The 23,834-nt window shown below is 40.2% G+C and overlaps 1 protein-coding gene across 1 annotated transcript in view; it reads right to left on the bottom strand.

Moving 5' to 3' along the window:
- bmpr2b (bone morphogenetic protein receptor, type II b (serine/threonine kinase)) overlaps positions 1–23,265 on the bottom strand; it is a 63,404-nt gene extending 40,139 nt beyond the window's left edge. The window contains exon 1 of the mRNA XM_066686025.1: positions 22,204–23,265. Coding sequence (XP_066542122.1) covers positions 22,204–22,285 — 82 coding nt within the window. The 5' untranslated portion in view covers positions 22,286–23,265. The remainder of the gene's footprint in view (positions 1–22,203) is intronic.
- Between the last annotated feature and the right edge of the window lie 569 nt (positions 23,266–23,834).

The raw sequence follows: 23,834 nt of genomic DNA, 5'->3' as shown, positions 1-23,834 counted from the left end.
CTGCTTCCACAGACCGTCTAATGTGAGATATGAGGTGGCTTGGTGCTAAGAAAGGCGAGGAAATTTAACAGACGTATATACATGCTTGCCATGGCCATGTGTTCCCACCTAACTCCAGTGAGAGCCTTTTCAGTTTGGATGGATGTCCCCAGTTAGAAAAGTAAAACCAAAAGAGTAACAGCACATCACAGAGCTATGATGGGTCATAACAAGGGAAATAAACATGAACATTGAGCAATCTCTGACCCTCGGGATTGGCCAGGACAGCTGCCTGTGGTCTCATTAGTTTCACACAGTACTGACAAAGCAATACAAATAAAGTAATATAAAGCTGAACTGCAATTAGCAAAACACAAAAAAAAACAGTACTTCTCAGATAGGCCTTTTGTTTGTTGTATTTTAAAACCAGTTGTCCAATCAGTGTGAAGACGTACAAGGCTGTCATAAATGATGCAACTTAGCAAATAACCTAATCAACATATCACACTATTGCCCTATTTTTGTGCATAAGTCTTTACTTTTAAATGTAAATATAAACTAATTTAAATATTACAAATATTTGTTTTTAGAGGATTGGAATCTACACTGTCCAAACAACATATAACAGCGTCCTGCCTGCACTTGTGTGTGCATATTTGCGTGCGTGTCTTGACGTTGAGCTCTGAGCCGTGTCTTTGTTGTGGAAGCAGAGAGGGAGGTCATTAGACGCGACAGTTTCCTGTAATTTGGGTGAAAAGCCGTCTGCCTGTTCTGGAGCTGAGGGGTGGAGAGGAACAGGCCTACGCACAGGCCCTGCTCTCCAAACACATACACAGAAAAAAAAAAAAAAAAAAAACACAGTGCACTGTTATGACAGGAGAGAGAGAGAGAGAGAGAGAGAGGAAAAAAAATATATAGACAAGGGGTTAAGATACACTGACAGAAAAAAAGTGTGTGTGTGTGGGGGGGGGGGGGGGGGCAGGCTTACATTCAAACCACAGAAATCCACTCTTCATACTCAGACTTGTATTTCTCAGTTCTCTTATACGTCAGGTCAAAGATCCAGTTCAGCTGTTGTTTTTTTTAAAGCTCTGTTCATTATGTTACATCCAGGTTCCTGAACCAAGTCCAAAATGAAACCTGAACCTCTAAATAAATAGATAAATAAATAAATAAATAAATACTGGACTTTAAGTGCAATACAAAGCACAAAGTGTTTGCTGTTACATTTATTTGTATTATGAAATATGAAAAAGCCTAGTTCTACGTGTGTCCACATCACAGAGCCATAATAACAATTCAAATCAGAACAAATTCAACAGTGGTTCTAGCAAGTCATGCTCAAAGCCCTAATAACTATTAAGATTGAGTTATTTTCTTCCCCGAACCTGTAGAGGGCACAGTGCTCTTACTAACACAAAAATAATTGAGAGATTGAGAAAAGCTGAGGGAAAAAGACAGTCGATGAGCTGAGGCCAGGGTTTTGGCGGAGGAGAATGGGTGCTTATTGTTTTTGGGACAGCTGAGGCAGACTGTACCAGTTCAGTGCTGCCCTGCTACTGTTTATGCTCCTGCTCAAGGTTAGCTCTTCTGCTGCTCAGAAGCACGTCAGCCTCTTTTTCCAGAGATAACATTCAACTCTGCCTTACTGTGGACCTTCGGTCTGGACTATACAACCCTCCTCCACGTCTACCAATCTCCCTCTGCGTTTTGGAGAAAAATCACAGTGAAACTGCCCACACTGTGCTAACACATTCTGTGAGTCATTTGCTAGCGCATCTGCACAAAAAAAAAACCCTGTCCTCCTCTACAAAGAATGAAAGGGAATAAAAGAGAGCTTTAACCTAAGCCGAGTACAAATCGTGATTAATTTATTGTGTGTCGGGAACAGGCCAAAAGCTGAGGCGTTGCTTGCCAAAAAGGCCAGAGGGCTTGTAGCTCTTTGCTTTAGTGGAGCTTGTCTGGGGTTGTTGGCACAAGCCCCATCTTCTGCCACTCTCTCATTCTCAGTCTCTCGCTCACACTTTCTATCTGGGCTGCAGAGCAGGCTGTCAGGCTGATTCTCAGATGGGTCAGATGGCTGAGGGCAGAAGTGCTGGTGTAGAGGAACACTGCACAGCCCTCTTCCCTTGATCTTTAGAGTCGAGGTTTGGAGGAATTAAAGGAAAAAAAATAATCTGCTGCAACACCAGCACATCTCAGCAGTCAGGCACAGGGTTGGGTGACGTTAACTGCTGATCTGGGAACAGTTATAGGAATAGCTCAGGAAATGGTTCTCTGCATGTATTAATATTGGTGTAACAAAGAGTTTTACTTTTATTGTTGAAAGTGTGACTGAAACTATTCTATTTAAATATTTTATGTCAAAATGTGTGGATTCTACAGAGCTCAGCCAAATGTGGTCTTACAAAACTAAAAAAAAAACTAACTGTAAGTGTGTAACTGGGCTGTAACACAAAAACTGTGTAGATCTAGTCATTTCGATAAGTGACCATGGTTTCCATAAAAGACCAAGATGAAGGTGTGTTTCTGCATTTTCACATTCTATTTACATGTGTACATCCTATTGTGCAACATACTGTTCATTTATATTGTGATCTTGCATGTTTGTTTCAACCCATCTTCTACGCACCTACATAGAAAGTATTAAGTATAATGGCAGATACAGCGTTATCTGCTTCTGATTTTCACTCATGTAGTACTGATTTAGGCAGTTTATTAGTGGAGCTGAATCTCAGCTCCAAGCCTTCTTTACGTTTCACATACACATTCAAAAGGAGCGTCTACGATTGAGGGGAAACACAATTCTCTTTGGGTTGTTTACGTTCAGGATCTCAGCGTCTTTTAAGGTGGAATGGTATGTTTGAGAAGAAAAACTACTCGTTTGAAAGTGTCTGAATTTGAACTTGTCCTTTAAGTTTGTATTCACTGTTTGAATTATCATAGAAACTCATTTGTAACTCGAGTTGTTTAATTTTTGTAGCATGTCTCCAAATGCAGTCAGCCATTTGGAGGCATTTTCACCTCGAGTGATCTGAAACAGCAAAAATAAGTCAATATTACCCACCTATGAAACAGGAATATAGCAATATCTCTCATCCCGATTTATGCTTTTGATCGTTTGGGGTTGCCTCCAATGAATAAAAATGCCTTTTGAAAGAGTGGAGAGTTTATACGTACATTAATACAACTAAAGCTAAAAATCTTATCTCATCGCTCCTATGCTGTTTACAGCAGCGTAATCTTTAATGTTCCTACAGCTTCCCAAAAATATCTGGCAAACTGACTGCCTCAGAAAGTGAGTGTCAGTTTTTCCCCAGAAAGTTGCTTCCCAAGAACTTATCTAAACACTGTCCTTCATTGAAGGCCAAAGCTCAGATTTCCTGACCCTAGCCACTGTGTAGCAGAGAGAGAGATAAAGCAGCTTATTTTGCTGCCATTGGTAGAGAGACACACACAGAAGTTCTTAAGTCATTAATCTTACTAAAATGTAAAAAAAAAAAAAAAAAAATTCCTCTAAGCATTCTTGCCAAAAGGTTGGTATTGTCTGGCAAGACTGTGCCAGGGGAAGGAAACAAACCCAAGTACTGTAGCCTAGCTCACAGATTCACAGAATACTGTACATTTTTCAGCATACTGATAATGTCCTGGATACTATATATATATATATATTTCATTGGAAGGAAAGGATGTTTTGTGACTCAAATATTGTTCCTGCAAAGCTAATTAAATATATATTTTTAAAATAACTAATTTACAGAGCATTTATGCTCAAGCATAGGGCATCAATTTATATCACACAAAAAAAAGCAGAGAGGACATTTATCACTTCTGTTCTTGTGATGGGTAAAGTACACACACACACAAAAACAAATACACTTGCATATGTGAGGCATTTCAAATGAGGATAGTCTTTATAGTACACTCTGACCTGCAACACAGAGACTGTGTTCTCCACAACAAACAAAATAAACCCCTTTGACCCAGTCCTAGTAGCTAAAAGTTAGACAGCTGGACTGGGTGTGTATATGTGAGTAGGTGGGGAACAGGCTTATAGGGGGCAGGCAGCTCGGTCTGTCTGGACCCCTCCTTCTGATCTGACACTCAGTTCCCCTAAATCCCTGGGGGCTCTTAAAGCTGCTTTGGCTGCAGACCACCAGGGTCGCACTGCAAAACAAGTAACTCGCATAGGAGGTGCTCTGGCAGCATGCCTGAGTGCAAGGTGAGTAAAGAAAAAAATTAGGTTAAAAAGATAGGGGTTGTTTCAAAGGCTTTGGACAAAAGAGAAGATCAGAAGTCTGTCATAAATGGGATATAATAATAATAATAATAATAATAATAGTTTCTCCCACAACATATATTCCAAACTGGCGTGTTTAATCAGATTCTAACATTGCTTACAATACAAAAGATATAAACATGACACCAGCCCAAACAGAATGTGCACTATGAGCACTAAACTGTGGAATGAGTGAATGAAAACCATAATGTGTATAGCTAGTGGTTATAACCATTACAGAAATTTTGGTTAGAAACAGAGAGCTTTTTAATTGCTGTTTTGGCTTCTATGCAGGTGGAAGGAAATAAAAGCCTGTGTCCAAAGTGCTTAGCTACCTCACCATTCAGTGTGTCACCTAGGCAACAGACATCACCAGCCCAGTCTCCGTGACTAGGTGGAAGAGGACGTCCATCACAGCCCCACACGGACAAACAAGTAGCATGTGATCTACAATGCATGCAATCAAGCAGCCAGTTATAGCTACAAGCTGAAAAAATAACTGCAGAACTATAAACTAAAGATGACAAAGGATGTGAGACAATGTGAAGAAGCTCAAAAGAAATAAAACATAAGAAAAGAAAATTTACTTCGAATCATGGTTCCCTGTATGTTAACTTTAAAATGAGCACCTTTTCTATGTAGGGTTAAAGTACTCAGAAGCTGTATGACGGTCTGAGAGGCAAATACAGAGTTATCTGCTTCTGATTTAGCCAAGCATTCTTTACAATCCACATACACATGTAAAGGGTAAGTCTACGATTGTGGGGAAACGCAATTCTCTCTGGGTTGTTCGTGTTCAAAATCCCTACAAGCTTTAAGGTGGAATGTTATGTCTGAGAAGAAAAATGACTGTTGTTTGAACGTGGCTGATGTTTAAGTAAGATTTTATTCACTGTTTGAATTATCACAGAAACTCATTTGTAACTCGAGTTGTCTACTTTTGTACCATCTCCAGAATTTAAGTAATGTTAGTAAAGGGTAACGGATATTTAAATCAAGAAACAACACAGCTGATTCTCTCAGAAAGAGCCTGGAGCTGTGGTTATTTATCTGATTTGTTTTATCCATTTACCTGAGGGCACATGTATGACATAGCTTTACAGTAGCTTATGTATTTTAATTTATTCAATGTATACATGAGGTGCTACACAGAAAGCATACTGCCCTTGTCCTCTCAAACTCTGGGCCACAGATGCTGTGACATCAATGAGGATGGAACTAATAGTATCCTCACAATTCGACCAGTGTTTAGATGGTTGCCCCAATCAGGAGCCCTTGCAAAAAATGTATGGTAGACTTCACCCTCATTAAACTTTTGTGTTCTGTATTTATGATTGAGAAAAAAAAGCATATTCTTAACATTATATTCTAAACATAGCCCTACTGTTCTGATGGACATTTTTTTCCTCCAAATTACTAAAGTTTAATGGCTAAGCACCAGTGATATGAAAGTGTCGAACAAATAAATACAGTGGAATTTGAGTTCCTGACTTGTGTTTATTGATAGTCAGAAAACATGTTATTTCTTACTAATTCAAGGAATAAGGGTTAAAAGACCATTGGTCCACCCCCCCAACGGTGTTGGGAAACTCTAATAGGCGTCTTGCCTGTGACGTAGATGGTGGACAACAACTCTAGAAGTTACACTTAATTTAATGCAAAATGACGAAAAGGTGTGTTGTTTTTGGCTGCAATCATTCAATGTACAGTGGGACATCTGTGCACAAATGACCCAAAGATCCCAAAGTATCCAGAAAATGGACTAAAATTGCCAACTTTAAACGCGCACTTTGGAAAGGACCATCCGCTCACTCCGTTATCTGTAGCTCATTTCACTGGCGCTTTTCCAACAATATGGGCATGTAAGGACACCAACGAAAGGTGTTCAAGAGCCTCTGTAACATGGAGGTAAACAGGGTAAGGACACTCACTTTGCCTGTTTTAGTTGGTGTTAGTTAACGTTAGCTTGACTCGCTAAACTCGGTGGCTCAGATTATACTCGGCTACGTAGCTGCATTACGGAGGTTTATAGTGTCGGATGAATTCGAGTTCGACTTTGATCACATTTACAAGAATAACGGTACCTCTAAATTTGAGTTTAGCTTATTGCTAGGCTATTGTTATGAATAATGTTGGTTATTTAGCTAGATACTGTCATAACAGTCAGTCATAACGGTGTTTTACCGCGGCATTGTTCAGCTGTTGTCCATCAGTGACGTCACGGTTGCGTTCAAGAATTTCCGTAGCGAGCTCGGGTTTTTCCGTCAATTTAATAAAATTGTCAGTTTTTAAGCAAATTAAGCTGCTATTTTCATTTTAATTCATACTTATATATGTCAGTAACTAAAATAATGTGAAATATTCATGGAGGTCCATTAAGTGGTGCTTAGCTTTTAAGATTGGTCTGTTCATATTGCCTACCCATACATTTGGTGCTGAAAATGACAACAAATTGTGCTTTAAGTCGTAAACATTTACAATAGAGGCTTCTTTAGCAAAGTTGTTTTTGTTTTTAAAATATATAAATACTGGTTTGGGACTTTCTCGAATCGTTGAAGTGAAAGCTATGGTATAATCGTCACACTTTTAAGTTTGTGTTTAATTGGTGCTAAACCTACAAGCTATAGATATAAACTGCCTTTTGTAGCGCACCCATTCTGTCACTGGCACTGGTCCAATGCAGTGTTTGAAAGACAATGCATCAGACAGGCAGACGGGATTACAGATATCTGTCTGCGGCATGTCTGTGACATCAGTGAGAGTATCAGGAAGTATTTCTGCCTTGAGCACACCTGTTGATTCATCAGACTTTACTGTCACAGGCATGAACCTGCCTAACAATGTCCCTGTCTTCATCTGCCTTTACTAACCAAATTCAACCTCTCAGCTACTCCGTGCTTCACCACTGAACACTGTTACACAGTCTGCCTGTAGATAACAAATGATAGCACCTAAGGAACCACTAATTCCTTACTGACACCGCACTGTCAAATGGCAAATATATATGATTAGAAGTAATCCACACATTTCATGTAATGACAATAAATAGCCATTACTGTGTAAAATATCAACAATAAATAAACAGTGTACACACTTAAAGAGAGTAATAGGCCTATCTAATGCAAGCTACAAGGCATTAAGCTGCATAGTGGAGAAAAGAGGTCTTAAAAGGAATATTCATCAGCAACATATCATGGAGGGGGGGAAATTGATGATAATTATTACTCTTGCTGAGAGTTAATGAGCTTCCGAAGAACTCAAGGGATGGAAAAAAAAGAGAAACTTAATTGAGTTTCTTGCTGTCTCATGTGAGCTCTGTTCCTCATTTAAAATGATGATTTGAGAAATTGGACATGCTTGGGCATGACAGATCCACAATATCTGCTTCTTACAAAATGTATTCCTGTGTACATTAAATTTTCTTTTACCCTGAGTAAATTTGCTTTTGACTAGAGGACCACAACATGGCAATGTGTCTTGGCTACTTCAGCTGTCAACATTCAGCTGATACTGTGATTGTCTATTCCATCAGCCAGCGGTAGAGGTGGTCTTGGAAGGAGAAGACCAGGTAATACACAGGCAGTACCTGCTTTCTCAGGAAGCTAATGGCCGCCCTAAATCTCTCCATATGTTATTCTTCTATCCTTTCAGAAAAACCCACCTCATACCTGGGTTAAGTCATTTTGAATTAGAGAGCATTCCTCATTAGTTACTTTTGACTGACAGGAGTGAACATATAATTCTAAATTATTCAGCTGTGGAAGCCAAAAAGGCCTGGTTACGAATGACCAAATTTGAAACGCTGCCAAATATCTTTGCCACACGAAAGGTCTTTGTGTCAGAGAATTTAGTAAAAAGCTCCTGCTAACTGGAATGATGATTAAGCAGAATTTGAAAGTGGATTTAAACCAGACATAATGTGACGTATCTTTAAAATACAAGGGGGAAAGAATTAAGATGAACAGAAATAAACAGGACAGAAGTTAGCATTAATTTGCTCAGGTCAGGTTTATATTGTACTACATCTACTGGCCTAACATGTTTATTTTCTCATCAAATGTATAAGTCAATTCATCTTTCACCAAGGTTTTGATAACTCCAGGTGTATTTGTGAAACATTTTGTCACGAAAAAATAAAGGTGACCAAGGTTAGTGTTGTATTAGCATGTATGCTGGCTGTTATATACTGAACACTCCACAGCATATGTTGTGCAGTTAAACGTGCAGCGGATAGATAAATGGGTGCATTACTGAGGTTCAGTTACACACATTTAATATTAATATCAGTAAACAAAGAGCAGGGAGACTGACGAGTCTAACAGTGAACAATGCCAATTGGGCTGTGAGTAGTGGGTTAACCTACTGAGGTGTTAGCTAAATACTGGAGGGGGCGGGTAGTAGCAAACGTAGTGGATACATAAATAATGCATGCCACGTCATAATTCCACTTTACATGTGATTTGTCAATTTATTGTGTTTTGTTCAACAAGAATTGAATGTTTAAATGTTTAAAATAAATATGTGGCAGCAAATGATGTGCATGTGAATCTGCATCCCTATTGCGCACTTAATACTTACTCTAACTAGTGTTGCACTTTGTAGTATGTGCATAGTTACAATTGTCAAAGTTTAGACTTCTAGGAAATCCACAACGCATACTTAGAACCACTTGATTTTTGAGTATAGCAATGATGGACACTATTGTCCCGCTATTGAATGGGAAACGGAAATAGAGGCGTTTCTCATGACTGGAAAAATTTTGCCTCTGTGCCAAACAGTGCCTTACTCCCTGCAGAGAGCATGTCACAGATAATAAAACTAATATTAGACAGTGCACTAAATGTTAGAATGACGTGAAGCTTATATCAAACAAATGTTTTATTATCCAATGGCATTGTACACTATGAAGTGTAGAGGGAGATGTGAGTTTTAGCTTTTGGACAAAGTTGCAGCTGCAGTTTGGTATGACATGCGTTGTCACTGACAACACCCTGTTAGTAATAAACTGTGTTAATATATTAATATATATATGCTAATATATTGTGCACTAACCTGTAGAGTTCACACTATACACTGTATAGTACTAGTGTGTACCACACAATTGGGACACAGCCTGTGTAGTTGGTGTGTGGGCCATGAAAACATTCTCATCTACAAAATAGGGGCACTGCAGAAAATCCATGGGAACCACAGTACTAGCCTATATTTTTCTACTCCAAAACACAGGTGGACAAATATGAGTGCTTTGCCAAGGACATGCTGTTAAGTATGTGATTGAAAAAAGCAGAGATAGCATGGCTGGCTTTGGTATGGCTTTTCATTAAGTAGCTGACATTAGCTAGAGGGCTATGAGGTGGTGTGTTAGAGGTAGGGTCTTGAAGCTTGTTTGAACCCTGCCTCAGGTCACTGTCTGTTATGATTACAGAGTGTTCTTCCAGTGTCTGCATGGGTTTCCTCCAAGTGTCTGGTTTCCACCCACAGTCCAAAAGCACATGCTGGTAGGTGGATTGACAATTCAAATGTTGGTGTGAATCTGTGAGTGTGTGTGTGTGTGTGAGAGAGTGGTTCCCTTGTGATGCACTGGCACTATGTCCAGGGCTTGTGCTGACCTAGCGCTCAATAATTCTGGGTAGGCCCAAGACCCACAAGACCCTAACCAGCATAAAACAGTTCCAGATGATCAATGGATGAACAAATTAATCATATTGGTTAGATTATTTCAGAAATCGACTGTTGTACATACATTCAAGGTATATTTTCTTTTTTAAAGCTTCAGTGTGCTCTAATTCCAGGTTATCAACTCTATGTTTATGGTCAGACTTGAGATAAAGTTCAAAGTAGTTCCCAGTGTGGATATAAATTCCTCTAAATAATAACAAACACTTTTAAGAAATCTAGACTACAGAGACTAATTGCTATGACGTCAATATTCCCTGCATTATATATAAATGTTATATATTATAACTAGGTGTTGAGGTTGAGATCACAACCACAATCTACTTTTGAGGTGCACCTCAAAAAGTCTGAGAACCTCTGCTCTAATGCAAATTAATGAGAGAGAGAGGGGAGACTAAGATTTCAAATTAACTGTCTGCATATCTGATGTGCACCAGCAAGATATAATCTTCATGTATTACAGTAGAACATAAACTATAGACAGGATTAGGACAAGGTACTGAATTCAATCTTTTAATGTCAGTTAGTTAGTGCCAACTTCAAGTGCCCATTGTCTCATGGGTTTTATAGATCCTAGCTCAAGATAAAATGACAACAGGAAGTGTTCATCTAGCATGGAGCCATTAATCACAAGTTACAACTGAGGAAATCAGGATAATGAGCCTCTGCTTCTCTTCTTCTTTATATAGAATGCTATAGATTTACCCAGTCTTGTCCTAATTAACAAGGTGTTTTAGCACTGAACAGTAGTCCATTGAGGGAGCGATTGCATCACAGCTTTTTCCCGCCCACTGCATGCAACCTGCTAGCGTCACCAACCTGTTTTTAATCGCAATTTAAATTACTTTTCCTAGAAAAAAAAAGCAAAACAGATGGGAGCTGTACTTGCTCTGCCTTATGGGACTGCAGGTGCTGCCTTAAAATTTGGCCAGATTAAGGTATCTCAGCAGGCAACACATTTAAGGCATCTAAGAATTGGGACAGCATACGTGTTGGGCATGCGCACACTATGATGTGTAATACTTTCTATGTACACAGGTCACTGGGTTTTGGAGCAGACCCTATATTACATACATTTAAGGGATTTTAGCATTTTTCTTTTTCCAAAAGCTGTGTTAAAGTGTTATAGATACACTATTTATGCACATTTAAATCCAGTAAATTGTACAGCAACTATATGAATGCAAGGAAGGAATAATAAGTGTGTAACGGAAGGGAGATCGAGCTGCTGAGCACTACTCTCTCTCTCTCTCTACTGGGCCCTGCAGCAAGAGCCCACCCTCTGGCTTTATGGATGAAATCTGAGCCCCATAGCAAGCGGCTGCCCTTCTCCTCCTGATTGACGCTGCTGAATCTGATTTCATGCCAAGGCCCTCACTGCAGTGCACACACACACACACACACACACACACACACACACACACACACACACACACACACACACACACACACACACACACACACACACACACCAGCTGCCCAGTCAAAGTACGTTTGTCAGCTTCTCAAAACAGAATATTGGTCATATACACTTTATGCAAAGTCAAGCACGCGTCAAAACAAAAATATCAGAGCTCTTTCTCGATTTCCTTCACACAGCAGTTACAAAAGAGGATCTGCATCACAAACACCTTCAAGTCCACAACTTAACAATAATAGGACTTTTTTTTTGCTTCACCCTTTACTCTCTCAAAGTCTCCACCTCCTTTCTCGTTCATACCACCCCTCTCCTTGCCTTGGTCTCTCTTTACGTTCCCAAGGAAAGCTGCATGGACTTGCTGGCAGGGTTCCAGACTTCAGTAATGCACTAATGAGTATTTGGAGACTCCCCTCAGCACTACCGACGCCATTTGGGACATGAAAAAGGACAAAAAGGAGAACTGGATAAAGGAGAAAAAAGGCAGAGAGGGGGGGAAAAACAACTGGCTCACTCGCCTGCTCAGCAGACAGGAACTATAGTCTCTAACTGTCGTCCAGCTCACTAAAGACTGTAAATAACAGGCCAAACACTCAGACACAAAGACAAACCACACAGACCGAACAAAGATACAGAGACACGCAAACAGAGTCCAGTCAGCTAGGAGAAATACACGGTATGACGTCCACATGGTGTACGTGCACATGCGTGCTTGAGTAATTCAGCAGTAGCAAAGTAATTTACAGTGATGGCTGTTTTTCTACAGAATCAGACAGTGATCAGAACAGAACAGATAAAAACACAGAGTTGGGCAAAAAAGCAGAATGAATCACACTGAGCTGGTATGAGGTAGGTTTCCTCCCTCCTCTCATACACCATCAGACCTTTTTAAGTTTTCTTTCTGGTCTGTTGTTTCACTGAAACTAACAAAACAGACAAGACATAAACATGCTACCGTCTTTAAAAATGATTTTTCAGATATTCTCTGAACACGTAACACCATAATGTGTTCAGATGAACAGTGCTCATCAAATATAACTAACACAACCCAATCTTGAGTTTTGGGCTGCTTTGAAGAACTGAAAGATCTCTCATGAGGTAGTGCCAAATCCCTCAAGACACAACATGATTATGCTGCACAAATGTGAATGGTTTCTAGGTCATGGGGCAGATCAAAAAGTGCCTAACCAGCAGAGGGGCAGTACTGAGATGAAACGACACACTGCTGGGACCTGATGACCTTTAGAAACACATCCAAGTTTCACGGCAAATGGGTCTTTGTTTCCAAGTATCTCTAGGAAACTACTGACCTGCTGAACAAGTTATTACCTATGAAGAACCGCTGGGTTGTGGTAAAACCATATGTACAGTACATATTGTAACCATTTTCCTCAATAATATTGATTACCTTTTGTGTTTTTATTAAAATTAAAACATACAGAAAACATAAATAAACCTGCCTAGCCATATTTAAATGCATTAATATATTTAACACACACAAAATATGTATGGTGTTCTCCCTGTGTCCGCGTGGGTTTCCTCTGGGTGCTTCGGTTTCCTCCCACAGTCCAAAAACACACATTGCAGGTGGATTGGTGACTCAAAAGTGTCCGTAGGTGTGAATGTGTGTTGTCCTGTGAAGGACTGGCGCCCCATCCAGGGTGTATTGCCGCCTTGCCCCCAATGATTCCAGGTGGGCTCTGGTCCCACCGCGACCCTGAACTGGATAAGCGCTTACAGGTAATGAATGAATGAATGAAAATATGTATGTATTTATTTTTAATAACGGCTTTATATATCACAATATATAAAGACACGAGTGTCTCTATAACTTCCTTCCTAAAATTAATAACATTTCCCACATCAGAACATGATATAATTGCTTAGTGAAACTAAGTACTTCCTTTTTGTGGAAAAACAGAGACTTCTCTAAAAACAACAAATTCTCTCCTGAATTCCCAGAGACCTGCTGGTGTCCAGACTTACACGCCTCATTATAATTTAAAAGCACTTCAGCTTATTCATACTCTATAACAGAACTCATATTCATACCACTCCTAGTGTTCAGAAGCCAATTTAGCTGACTGGACAGAGATTAATAAACCATTATAACTTCACATGAGCTCATCTTAACAAATACTCCCCTTTACAACAGAAAACGTATAATTGATCACAGATTGGAGTGTAAACTATCCAACCAGCTGCGTAGGGAAAAATTGTCAGGGCATTATTCACCTTCCCAAACCAGAGTTTCAAACAACACTGACTGGAATTAACCACTGGCACTGGAGCCTAGCCGGGCCAGATGGCGTCTCCGTCTATTAGAGCAAGCTATGCTGCTTAGATTAGCAATCTCCAGACTTGTTTACCCACTGTCAACTAGGAGGAAGTCTGAGATTATCCCCACAAAGAGTCAAGAGGCTTGTGAATGTGTATTAGATTGTTACAAACTTGCTGAACGTGCACCGACAGGTCTCAAAAGCCAAAGTGTAAACATTTTTCCATACAAAGGGATCTGTTCAAAGAAGAAGAAAAAGATCACACTCAAACTATCGCCCTCATCCATCCTGTGGAAACCAGCTCCACCCTTTTGCAGCTACCATGTTGTCACTATGGGAACCTGCACACAGAAGCTTCCATTACATAAAATAGCCACGACCGGCAGGACTGTAACTAGGCGACTGGCTCTTTTCCTCAGGTCCTCTAGGAGAGAGAAACCAAACAGCACTATTGCAAACTCTCCAGTTAAAAATAATAATAATAAATAAAAGACAACAACATAACAATGCCTTGGTATATGAGGCACTGAAGACAAACACACAGGGCACAGAAATGAACAAGAAATGTCTGTGAATGAGAGGAAAGGCCAATAATGTACTTTAGGAACATGACATAGGAAAGTTTTCAAAATAAATTACATATAAATATAAAGAAACAGTTCAGACCTATCAGAAAAACACTTAGAGTTCAAGTTATTATTAATCAAACTGCTGCTTCAGAATCAATTCATTTCTGAAGTCAAACACTGAAAATACCAAGCAGCATAGAACCAAAAGGAAATTTTCAGTAATCATTTACTAACATTTTTCAGCAATTGGGCAAAATGTCAAAGGCTGGCTCCTTTACTTTAAAGAGCAACACCAGTGTGGGGCTGCAGCTCTCTATTACTTTAATAATTAACTGTCTACTAATCTACTGATCAGTCCATTGATTAATCAAGTATACAGACAAGACGTACTTTAACTTTATTAAAACAAATACGCAAATGAGTAAATATGACAGGTCTCTCAAAATTAAAAATGTCTGGTTTCTTTTTTTGAAAATAAAAACCTTACTGCTTGAATAATATGTAATAATATAATCTGTGCAAACTTGGTCCAAACAAAATTAGTGTTTTTTTCAAAGGGCTTGTTACATTCTGGAAAAAATGGTCATACTGTGACCTAAAAACATCAACTTGTCTACGAGTTCTTTGGGTTGCTATGTTAGTTTTCAGCTTTTGCTATAAACGATTGAAGGTAAGACTACAGACATGTTCTGGCAGATCAACTGCATCTGGGATAAGTGGAAAATCATAGTAATTCAATTTTAATGTTAACATTAACATGTGTTGGGTCTGTTGTGTGAACAGCAGGATTTCCACTGAGACGTTGAAGCATTGTGTTGTACTAGTGTGTCAGGCTAGTTTAATTTGACAACACACTGTACAGAATTTCTTTTTTTTCCTGCTTTAAATCATCCCATTTCTCTTCTGTTCACTCCATTCATTTATCCATTGAGCCATTTTTAATGAAGAATCATACATCAGCCATTTGCCTTTTTTTAGTAGAACGTTTCCAGTCTTAGCACTGAAGCAAAGGCTGTTTCAGCGTTAACTTGCATTTAAATGAAAAAAAAAATAGAAACTGAATTGAATAGAAATATAAGGAATTATTTAGTGACTCCTTTATTTTAAACTGAGGGCAACAAATTTTAGAGGTGTTTACAAAAATTCCATATATATATATATATATATATATATATATATATATATATATATATATATATATATATATATTTCTTCATTGCAAGTGCAACAGTCATAATCATCTGTGCACACCATAGAACTGGCATTAAAGCTTTATTTAAACTATATACAGGTTAACATGTGCACAAATTATTAGTACTGTTCATTCATTCATTATCTGTAACCGCTTATTCAATTCGCGGTGGGTCCAGAGCCTACCTGGAATCATTGGGCGCAAGGCGGGAATACACCCTGGAGGGGGCGCCAGTCCTTCACAGGGCAACACAGACACACATTCACACCTACGGACACTTGAGTCGCCAATCCACCTACCAACGTGTGTTTTTGAACTGTGGGAGGAAACCGGAGCACCTGGAGGAAACCCACGCAGACACAGGGAGAACACACCACACTCCTCACAGACAGTCACCCGGAGGAAACACACGCGGACACAGGGAGAACACACCAACTCCTCACAGACAGTCACCTGGAGCGGGATACGAACCCACAACCTCCAGGCCCCTGGAGCTGTGTGACTGCGACACTATCTGCTATGCCACCGTGCCGCCCTATTAGTACTGTTACACTTAACAATTTGATGATTTTTTTAGAAATCTGCTACTTTAGCTTCTTGAGAAATCGGCCCTACTCCAGAACACAATCAGGTAGTAAACCCTGTGTCTTTTTGGTAGTTGAGGCCCGTGTTCCTTTCCGAAAATAGAGTAGTGTTAGGTTTACGTCGCATGCCATGACACAGCTTAAAAAAAAAACAAACAAACAGCGTAATCCACCATTATTACTCAGCCATTAGATGTATCTGTAACTACTCGTGATTATATCATGACAATCGGTGGAACTTATCCCAGAATTCTGAAAATGCTACTAAGCACTAAATGCTTGGGCACATTCATGAACACTTCAGATTACAACACCGTCCATGACGCTGAGTATTTTCAAAAACTGTATTTAACATATAACCACAGCATGTAAAAATGAAACTGATGCTTTAGCAAAGCACTTTGTGGTAAAGTTCAAAGAGTGTTCCTTGTGTCAATGAAGATAAGTTCACGAAGTGTGGCAAAAGAAATGGTTCCTTGAAGTACACACAGTACTTCAACACTCACAGAATGTAAAAACAAACACATAGATGGCCTTGTACATTTTTTTCCCCAAATACACTGGACTATTTTTCGCGAGTAATATTTTCCCAACAAACGACAAACCCACATTACACACAAAAAAATGCTCAAAACAGAACTTCAAGTGTTCTACCAGAAACACATGCCAAAATAGTCACGTGTGGTGCTAAAACAAGATCAGAGGTATTTTAGAACAGCCTAAAAGTTTGACCATTAGTCAGTAGTTCCACTGGTTTTGGTCTGTCAGGCCAGTGTGTGATTACAACTGGCAGACCAAAGCACAGCTTGAAAAGCTTCAGTGCTGAGACTCTGACCACAGAGAACAGTGCCAGGGTTTTGAAATACCCTTTTACAAATACGCCCCCTTTCCAGCTCTCTTCTCTGCACTTGCCTCTCTAGCACCACACAGACATGTAGGTGCTGCTGGCAAAAGAATGGCTCACCACCCCCTGCATGAGCTGTGTTTCTGGAAGCCTCTGCCAAGCTTTCCTAACGCAACTTCAGCTCAAGTCCATGTGCCCAGCTCTCCTCAGTGGGGCTAAAGGTAGCATAATCTCTATCTCTAGACTACAGGAGTGCTATTTTGAAATGTCAAACTCCTCCACAATATCTTACAGACAGAGAGGCTCGAGTGTCTACTTCCTTAGATTAGGAAACTGGCTAATCAAAATAATGTCAAATAATGTCAAAGGTTTTTATAGCCTCTCTTTAGAAAAGGGAAAACATAGCAGCGTAGCCTTGAACAGAGCAAAATCATCTGTTTATCATACATTTCAAATGTCAGTCTATGGAACACAGAATCCAAGCATTTCCTGCGTCCAGTGAAAAGCCTTTAAAGTAAATCAACGCAGCAACCTGACATTTTGCCTGTTTTTTTTTTTTTTTTTCTTTCTTAGTGTGGTAGCTGATGTAAAGTGATCTTAGCCTCTGAAGCACAGCACAAAGGCATACAGGGCAGCTGTGGAAAAGGAGAGGAGAAATGGCGTTACTGTGGCTGACAGCCAAAAACCAGACAGACACCATTTCAAACAGGGCAGCAAGTGAATGATCGCAGGGGCAAGAGAATTAGCATGTGTTACAACTTTATTACATTTACATACAACAGGAGGCGACTGTGCAAAACAGTGACAGAAGGAATACGCCATTTCTGGGTCAGTAAATGTGCTGATAACAACTCAATAACTGAATGACTTAAAATTACTCAGTGATCTTGCCAACATTGCGCTTAATTGTTTAACAGCTAAACCACCCATGACAGATATTGTTATTGTTTACGGTATGTTTCTGATGATGTTATTTAGTTGATTTTTACATCGAGGGAAAGAAGCAAACCAAAAATCATGAACGAGGAAAAAAGAGAGAGAAATAGAAGTGTGGGAAATAAATTACGAGAAAGACATCCTGTGGGAAAACATGAAAGGGAGTCAATAAAACATAAGAGAGAAAGAGGGGAAAAAGACAGAAAAGAATGAGTAAAAAATAAAGGGAGAGAGAGAGAGAGAACGTTAAAAAAAAAGTACCTTGAAGAAAAAAGTTATAGTGAGAGAAAATCAGAAGGAAGTGTTACAGAGTACAAGAGAGATAGAGATAACCCCTTCACAGCAGACTGAAGTATGGTAAAGAGCTATGGGGCATTCCCCCAGTCAAATGATTTTTCAATTAGTGTGTGAAATGTGCACAGGAGGGGGATGAGGGGTGTCTATCACTCGATAAGTGAAAAAAAGCACTCTTGGATTAAATCTGTTCAGCTGCTGCTAAAATGGTCTGCGTCTGCATATATATGTTTGGAGGTGGGGGGAGTCAGCGTCACCACAAGGGAATGTGTCACCCCTCCCCCTCTCACACAGACACACACACACACACACACAACCCCCCCCCCCCTTGCTCCTCCCGCCTGCCCATGGAGCCACGGAGAGACACATTGTTTAGTCTAAATCCTGCCGCTACAGAGTACCACACTGTACATAGCAGACCCCCACCCTGCACAAAGACACGCACACACACACACACACATTTCTAATTATTTTATCTACTGAGCTCCAATTCACAACTGCTCCTCAGAGGAGAGCTGCCCAACAGGCATGAATTAACACGAGTGTGCGCAACTACAATTTTAGGATGTCTCACAATACTAAAAGGAGTGTTTATTCCTGTGTGCACACGCGATACAGCAGTGACACACATCCCATGCCAATTTCACAGCAGCAGCAGCAGACACCAACACAAGCCAGGAACAGTGACAGACAAACAAAATGTATTGACTTGTGAACTCTCCCGTTAAGCCACACACACTCACAGACACATGCTGAGCTTAAAATGAGAAGGACCGGGAGTTCAGTGAACCAGCGACCCACACATTCTTCCGCACAATCGGAGTACAAATCAACAACATGGCATAACTTGACGCAGTGAAAGTCTGCAGCCAATGCTCAGCTTCCAAATCCTGCCCTGCCCCACAGACAGGCAAATTCCTCCAGGCACGCACGCACGCACACACACACACACACACACACACACAGAGTCAAGGCCAGGGATGAATACAGGACACAACAAACAAACAACAGCAACACTAAAACTTTTCCAATATTCATCTATTGAACATAAAATTAGCGCTAAATATAATTCACATCAATTCTCTGCTGAGATAATTATCTTTTCTGACATTAAACAAGCTTGAGAGACAAGAGAGTTTGTAATAAAAATATATTAAGAACTCTTCCTGGATGAAATTATGCAGCCCATTAAGGCAATTACAAAGCAGAAAGAGAGTCCAACGCAAGAGTACTTCCTGTGTAATTTCCATTAACCATTTACATTCTGCTAGCGAAGTGGAAAAACTAAGATCCGCTGGAGACAACAGCAGGTAGACATGCCTGAACTCAATAATAAGGCATGCTGCAATATTAAGCACATGCTTTGCATAATCTGAAATACTATCACTGCAACTTTAGTCCAATAAGATGCAGATGTAGCCGAGTGTTTTCGCTAATGATGTCTCTGGTCTTGCAAGGTCCTTACAGGCTTTCATATATTTACTCCAAGAAGATGTGATTCAATTGATGTGATGTGACATTTCATACGAGAACATAATAGCAACCTTGTAGTAGCTTAATGTGATAGGGCCTTACCTTTGTAAAACTAATTCATTAAAATAGCATATGGTAACAGGTATAATGAGAATTCTTAAGCATTATTGATGAAGCTACATGAGGTGTCTCAAGCTGAGCGTTATTAATGATAACCTATTACTAAGGGTGCAATATTTGGTGACCAATAATAAAACTAAAGTATGACTTATCACATACATTTTAACTGGAATAGTACATACACGCAGAGATATATTCAAACTCCAACCTTTGGATGTTCACAGCAACAAGGATAATCCACAAGGCCACTTTATTTCTGTCCATAAACAACACGCTGCAGCAACGCAATGATTTTCACAACATAATATGAATTGTGATTGATTACATTTGCCATAAAGAAGGGGGGAAATAAATGTATTCCTCTTAATTTAGTATTATTTTGTGCTTTTAATAATACATCAAAAACTTTTCCTTTCATAGACCACTGTTAAAGTCCATTAAAACAGAAAGAACCTTCCCACTTAATTCCGACTGATCCCTCCCAGCTCTGATGTTTGTCCGTCTTGTCCCTCAACGCAAAGAGTAATGAGCACTGCTGGACTCAGCAGAGTGCAAACAGGGTCCATAGCTTTGTGCTCAATCGACAGCCACAGACAGGCAGTGGCACCTACACGCTTCCTCTCAGACAACTGTCACAGACAAGGTAATGGTTTGCTCACACGTACACAACTTCGAATTTATCTTCATCCCACCAAGCGTAACAAACTGCTCGCTTCACACACTCCCATTCTGCAGGCCCCTGTCTCTCACTCCCTTTATCCCCCTCTGTCTGTCTGGCTCCCACCCCTTTCTCTGTCTCCAGACAGTGGTCTCTGAGTGATGGTGAATAATCACAGCAGTGGCACATCAGTGCTGGGCTTCTTAATGTGCTATCAGCAAGCTGTACACAAGGCAACCAGCTATGTTATTAAGTATGCCACTGTGGCAGCACATGACTAGCAGCGTTATAACAATCTGGGCTTAACCAAGGACTGGATTATGTTGACTGTTAGGAGGCCGTGTGTGAAAGGGTACTTTGTAAAGAAAGAAGTCGTCAAGTAACAACAATTTAGAGACTTTACTCAGTTACATGAGAAAAAGCATAAAATTCCACCTTTTGCTAAATCAGTAATGTCCAGATGCCAAATTATTTGGACATAATACACATCCTAAACCATCCTACTTCCCTTACAGTCAGGACAAGGGCATAACAGTCAGCCTACTTGCCCATATACGTTGTGATACACGTTTTAACCACATAGTGCTTTTAAAGGCCTTGTCTTTTCATTTCCAAATGTCTCTTAGCAATGTTTTGGGTACTACTGCAATGGAAAAACCACAGACAATAACCGGAACACAATTTATATATATATAAAAATATTTCTTGACGTATTTTGTAAGAAATGCGACACTTCAGAAACACTTTTTTTCATTCTTTTAGGCAATATTCTCTGTCCTTCAACCCTGGCTACTTGCTCGTGTTCATCTAATGGAATTGAGGAGGACTGACTGACTATCAGATGTCCTTCGCCATCGTCTTCCAAGTCCCCATTGTACCACTGGAGAAAGACAGTTATCTTATCAAAGCCAAGGCTGAACACCAACTGCATTACAAGGCCTGGTACTGAAGGCTCAAGTCTGCATAAGGATTGCGCTCATGCCCATCTCTGGTGCCAGTCAAACAGGGAAACGATAAGGCAGAAATAGAATTAAACTATACATCTACATATTTTCAATAAAAAAACACTGAGATTACCTTTCCACACCTCCATAATCTCGTCACATGACTACCGGCAGGCCAATTTTCCAACTTAAAGCTAGCTAAGGTTCAGGATAAAGCTTAAGGTGTTATTCCTGAAAGATTAGAGTGGAAACAGCTTTGTGCCAGCAGTGAAGAGTAACTTCATCCGTTGACTGACTCTAAGCACAAACCAGACAATGAGGTTCTCGCTCTCCGACAGCTGTCCAGATAAACACAATCAAATTTCACGTTTCAAGGTCAGATCATTCAAATGATGACAGTGTGTGTTTTGGCAAAAATCCATTAACATCTCTTGAGGAAAACTGTAAAAACCTTACTATAACTTCAGCTGTGTTTAAAGGGAAACAACAGAAAGGTATTTCTTCAGCAGACATAAGACTCTATTGAATAGACAGATAACATTTCCTTATAGATGTGGTGTACATGCTTCATAGTAATACTGAGATACTCACTCGGGCGAGAGAGAACCAAAATGATTCTTATATTAAATATCGCATACACAATATCTGGAGTTCCTTGGCAATTTGAAATTTAATCAACAGAAGCAGTGTACGGTCCTAATTGTGAGGTGAACATGGAGAAAGTGGATTTTAAACCCCCCACACACACAAAATAAATTCTATCGTGACTTCAACTGTACAGTTTAACACTAATACTGACATGAGGAAGAACCCTTAAACCAGCTGATAACCTTGTTTAAGTCCATCATTTTGGACAGAAACAGCTGGGTTAAATAGAGCACATCTATATGTCTCCCTAAACTGGTTAATAATATCGAATTTAACATTATATGTAAATAAATGAGACTAGCACAGCCTACCTGCCACAGGGCTCAGCAGCAGCACAGCGACGAGCCCCAGCGCCAGAACAGACACCCGGCCAAAGACTGCCACAGCGCTCATGATTTCTCCTCCGTTTACAAGAGTTGGGCCACTGCTCCAAATTTCAGCTGTATTTTTCTGCCCGTTCTTCTTTCTAGTCCAGGATCCGATCTCATTCGCTCGGAGGGAAGAATCCGACAGTAGAGTAATGTTGGAGGGCGAAAGTGAGCGGGTACATGGTGATTTTCTCAGCTTTTGGGACACGGTTTCGCTCCAATCCGAGTTAACGGTTAATGGCCAGCTTCAATCGACCCGTCTGCTTTCCAGTCCCTCAGTCGAGTTTAGCACAGCTCGCTATGTGATTGTTCACAATTATTTACACTTCATTTCGCGCTGTTGTCATTATTTAGCTCAAAGGCTAGCAACGTCCCGACATTAAATATCGAGTTACAAATATTAAACTGTCCAAATTGTCACTCTCTCTCCGAGCTATGCTACCTTACCTCAGGCGCTCTGAACTTAAACAGCAGACAAGGGTGTTTTAATCTTACTCATTCCCCCACACGCCGTGTCCTCTGTGCGGCTGAAGTCTCCGTCCTCATAGTCCATTTCGGTTCACGGTTAGTAAGCTAACCGAGCTAGCCCCGTCAGCTAGTCACAAACATTTGGCAGCTTCTTACCTCCCTTTTTCTTCACTCTTCACGGTCAAACACGATTCTGTGACACAGACGGTTCGTATATATATAAAAATGAGACGAGATTATCTGACAGAAATCAAGGAGCCTGTGTCGAGTCCGTCGTGTAACGTTAAAATCTTCGGAAACTAGACGGTCATGAGAGAAATCGGTCTGAGCAGCCCTGCGTTTGATTCCAAGCCAAAAAAGGGGCCTTTAACAGCGAGATAAGACTCTTAAATAAGCACGACGGCGTAGAAAATAAAAAAGCGAGGCACTGTTTTATAGTTCGGATCGAAAGCCCTTGGATATATCTAACTAACTGTAACGCATTTCCAGGATGAGTGAGTCCTCCCCACCCCATCGGCTTCGGGCTCCGTGCTCGGTAAGTTCGCCTCTGTTCCTGCAGACAGACGCTGCAGGGCGGACTGTCTCCCCTCCCTCACCCCCGCCTCCTGTCTCTCCCGTTTTCTCTGTGTCTGTGTGTCTGTCTGTCGTCTGCGATTCGAGCTGAGTAGTCTGCTGCTCTACCCAGAGTCTAACGTACGAAGATGAAGTTAGCCTCCTATTCGAATACTCTGTTCCACCTTAAATGGTCATCACTGTAGCGCCTGCTACACAAAAGCGGTCTTTTTTTCCAAAATGTCTGCGGGATAATGTGTTTTAAAAATGAAATTCACTCAGTTGTACAGAAACTGAAGCAGGTTGCTCACATATACACTATTAAACCGTGAATTTATAGTTTTATATCAATTATGAATGTTTATTTTCTTAGGTAAATTATGAACAAAATGTAACTTTTTTGTGATGAATGTGTAAACTGTGTGAGGAGGTTTTACAATAGGTCTGAGGTAATCTTTGAGCCTAAATGTGTTTTCCAGGGGAACATACAGTGTCACAAGGCAAAGACATATCATTTTCACCTCTTCTTCCAACTCTTAAAAAAATAACCTTTA

The sequence above is a fragment of the Hoplias malabaricus genome, chromosome 12 (genome assembly GCF_029633855.1).
Source record: "Hoplias malabaricus isolate fHopMal1 chromosome 12, fHopMal1.hap1, whole genome shotgun sequence".
NCBI lineage: Eukaryota > Metazoa > Chordata > Actinopteri > Characiformes > Erythrinidae > Hoplias > Hoplias malabaricus.
Note: the sequence above shows the minus strand (reverse complement) of the source record. Positions and strands in the feature narration are given on the sequence as shown.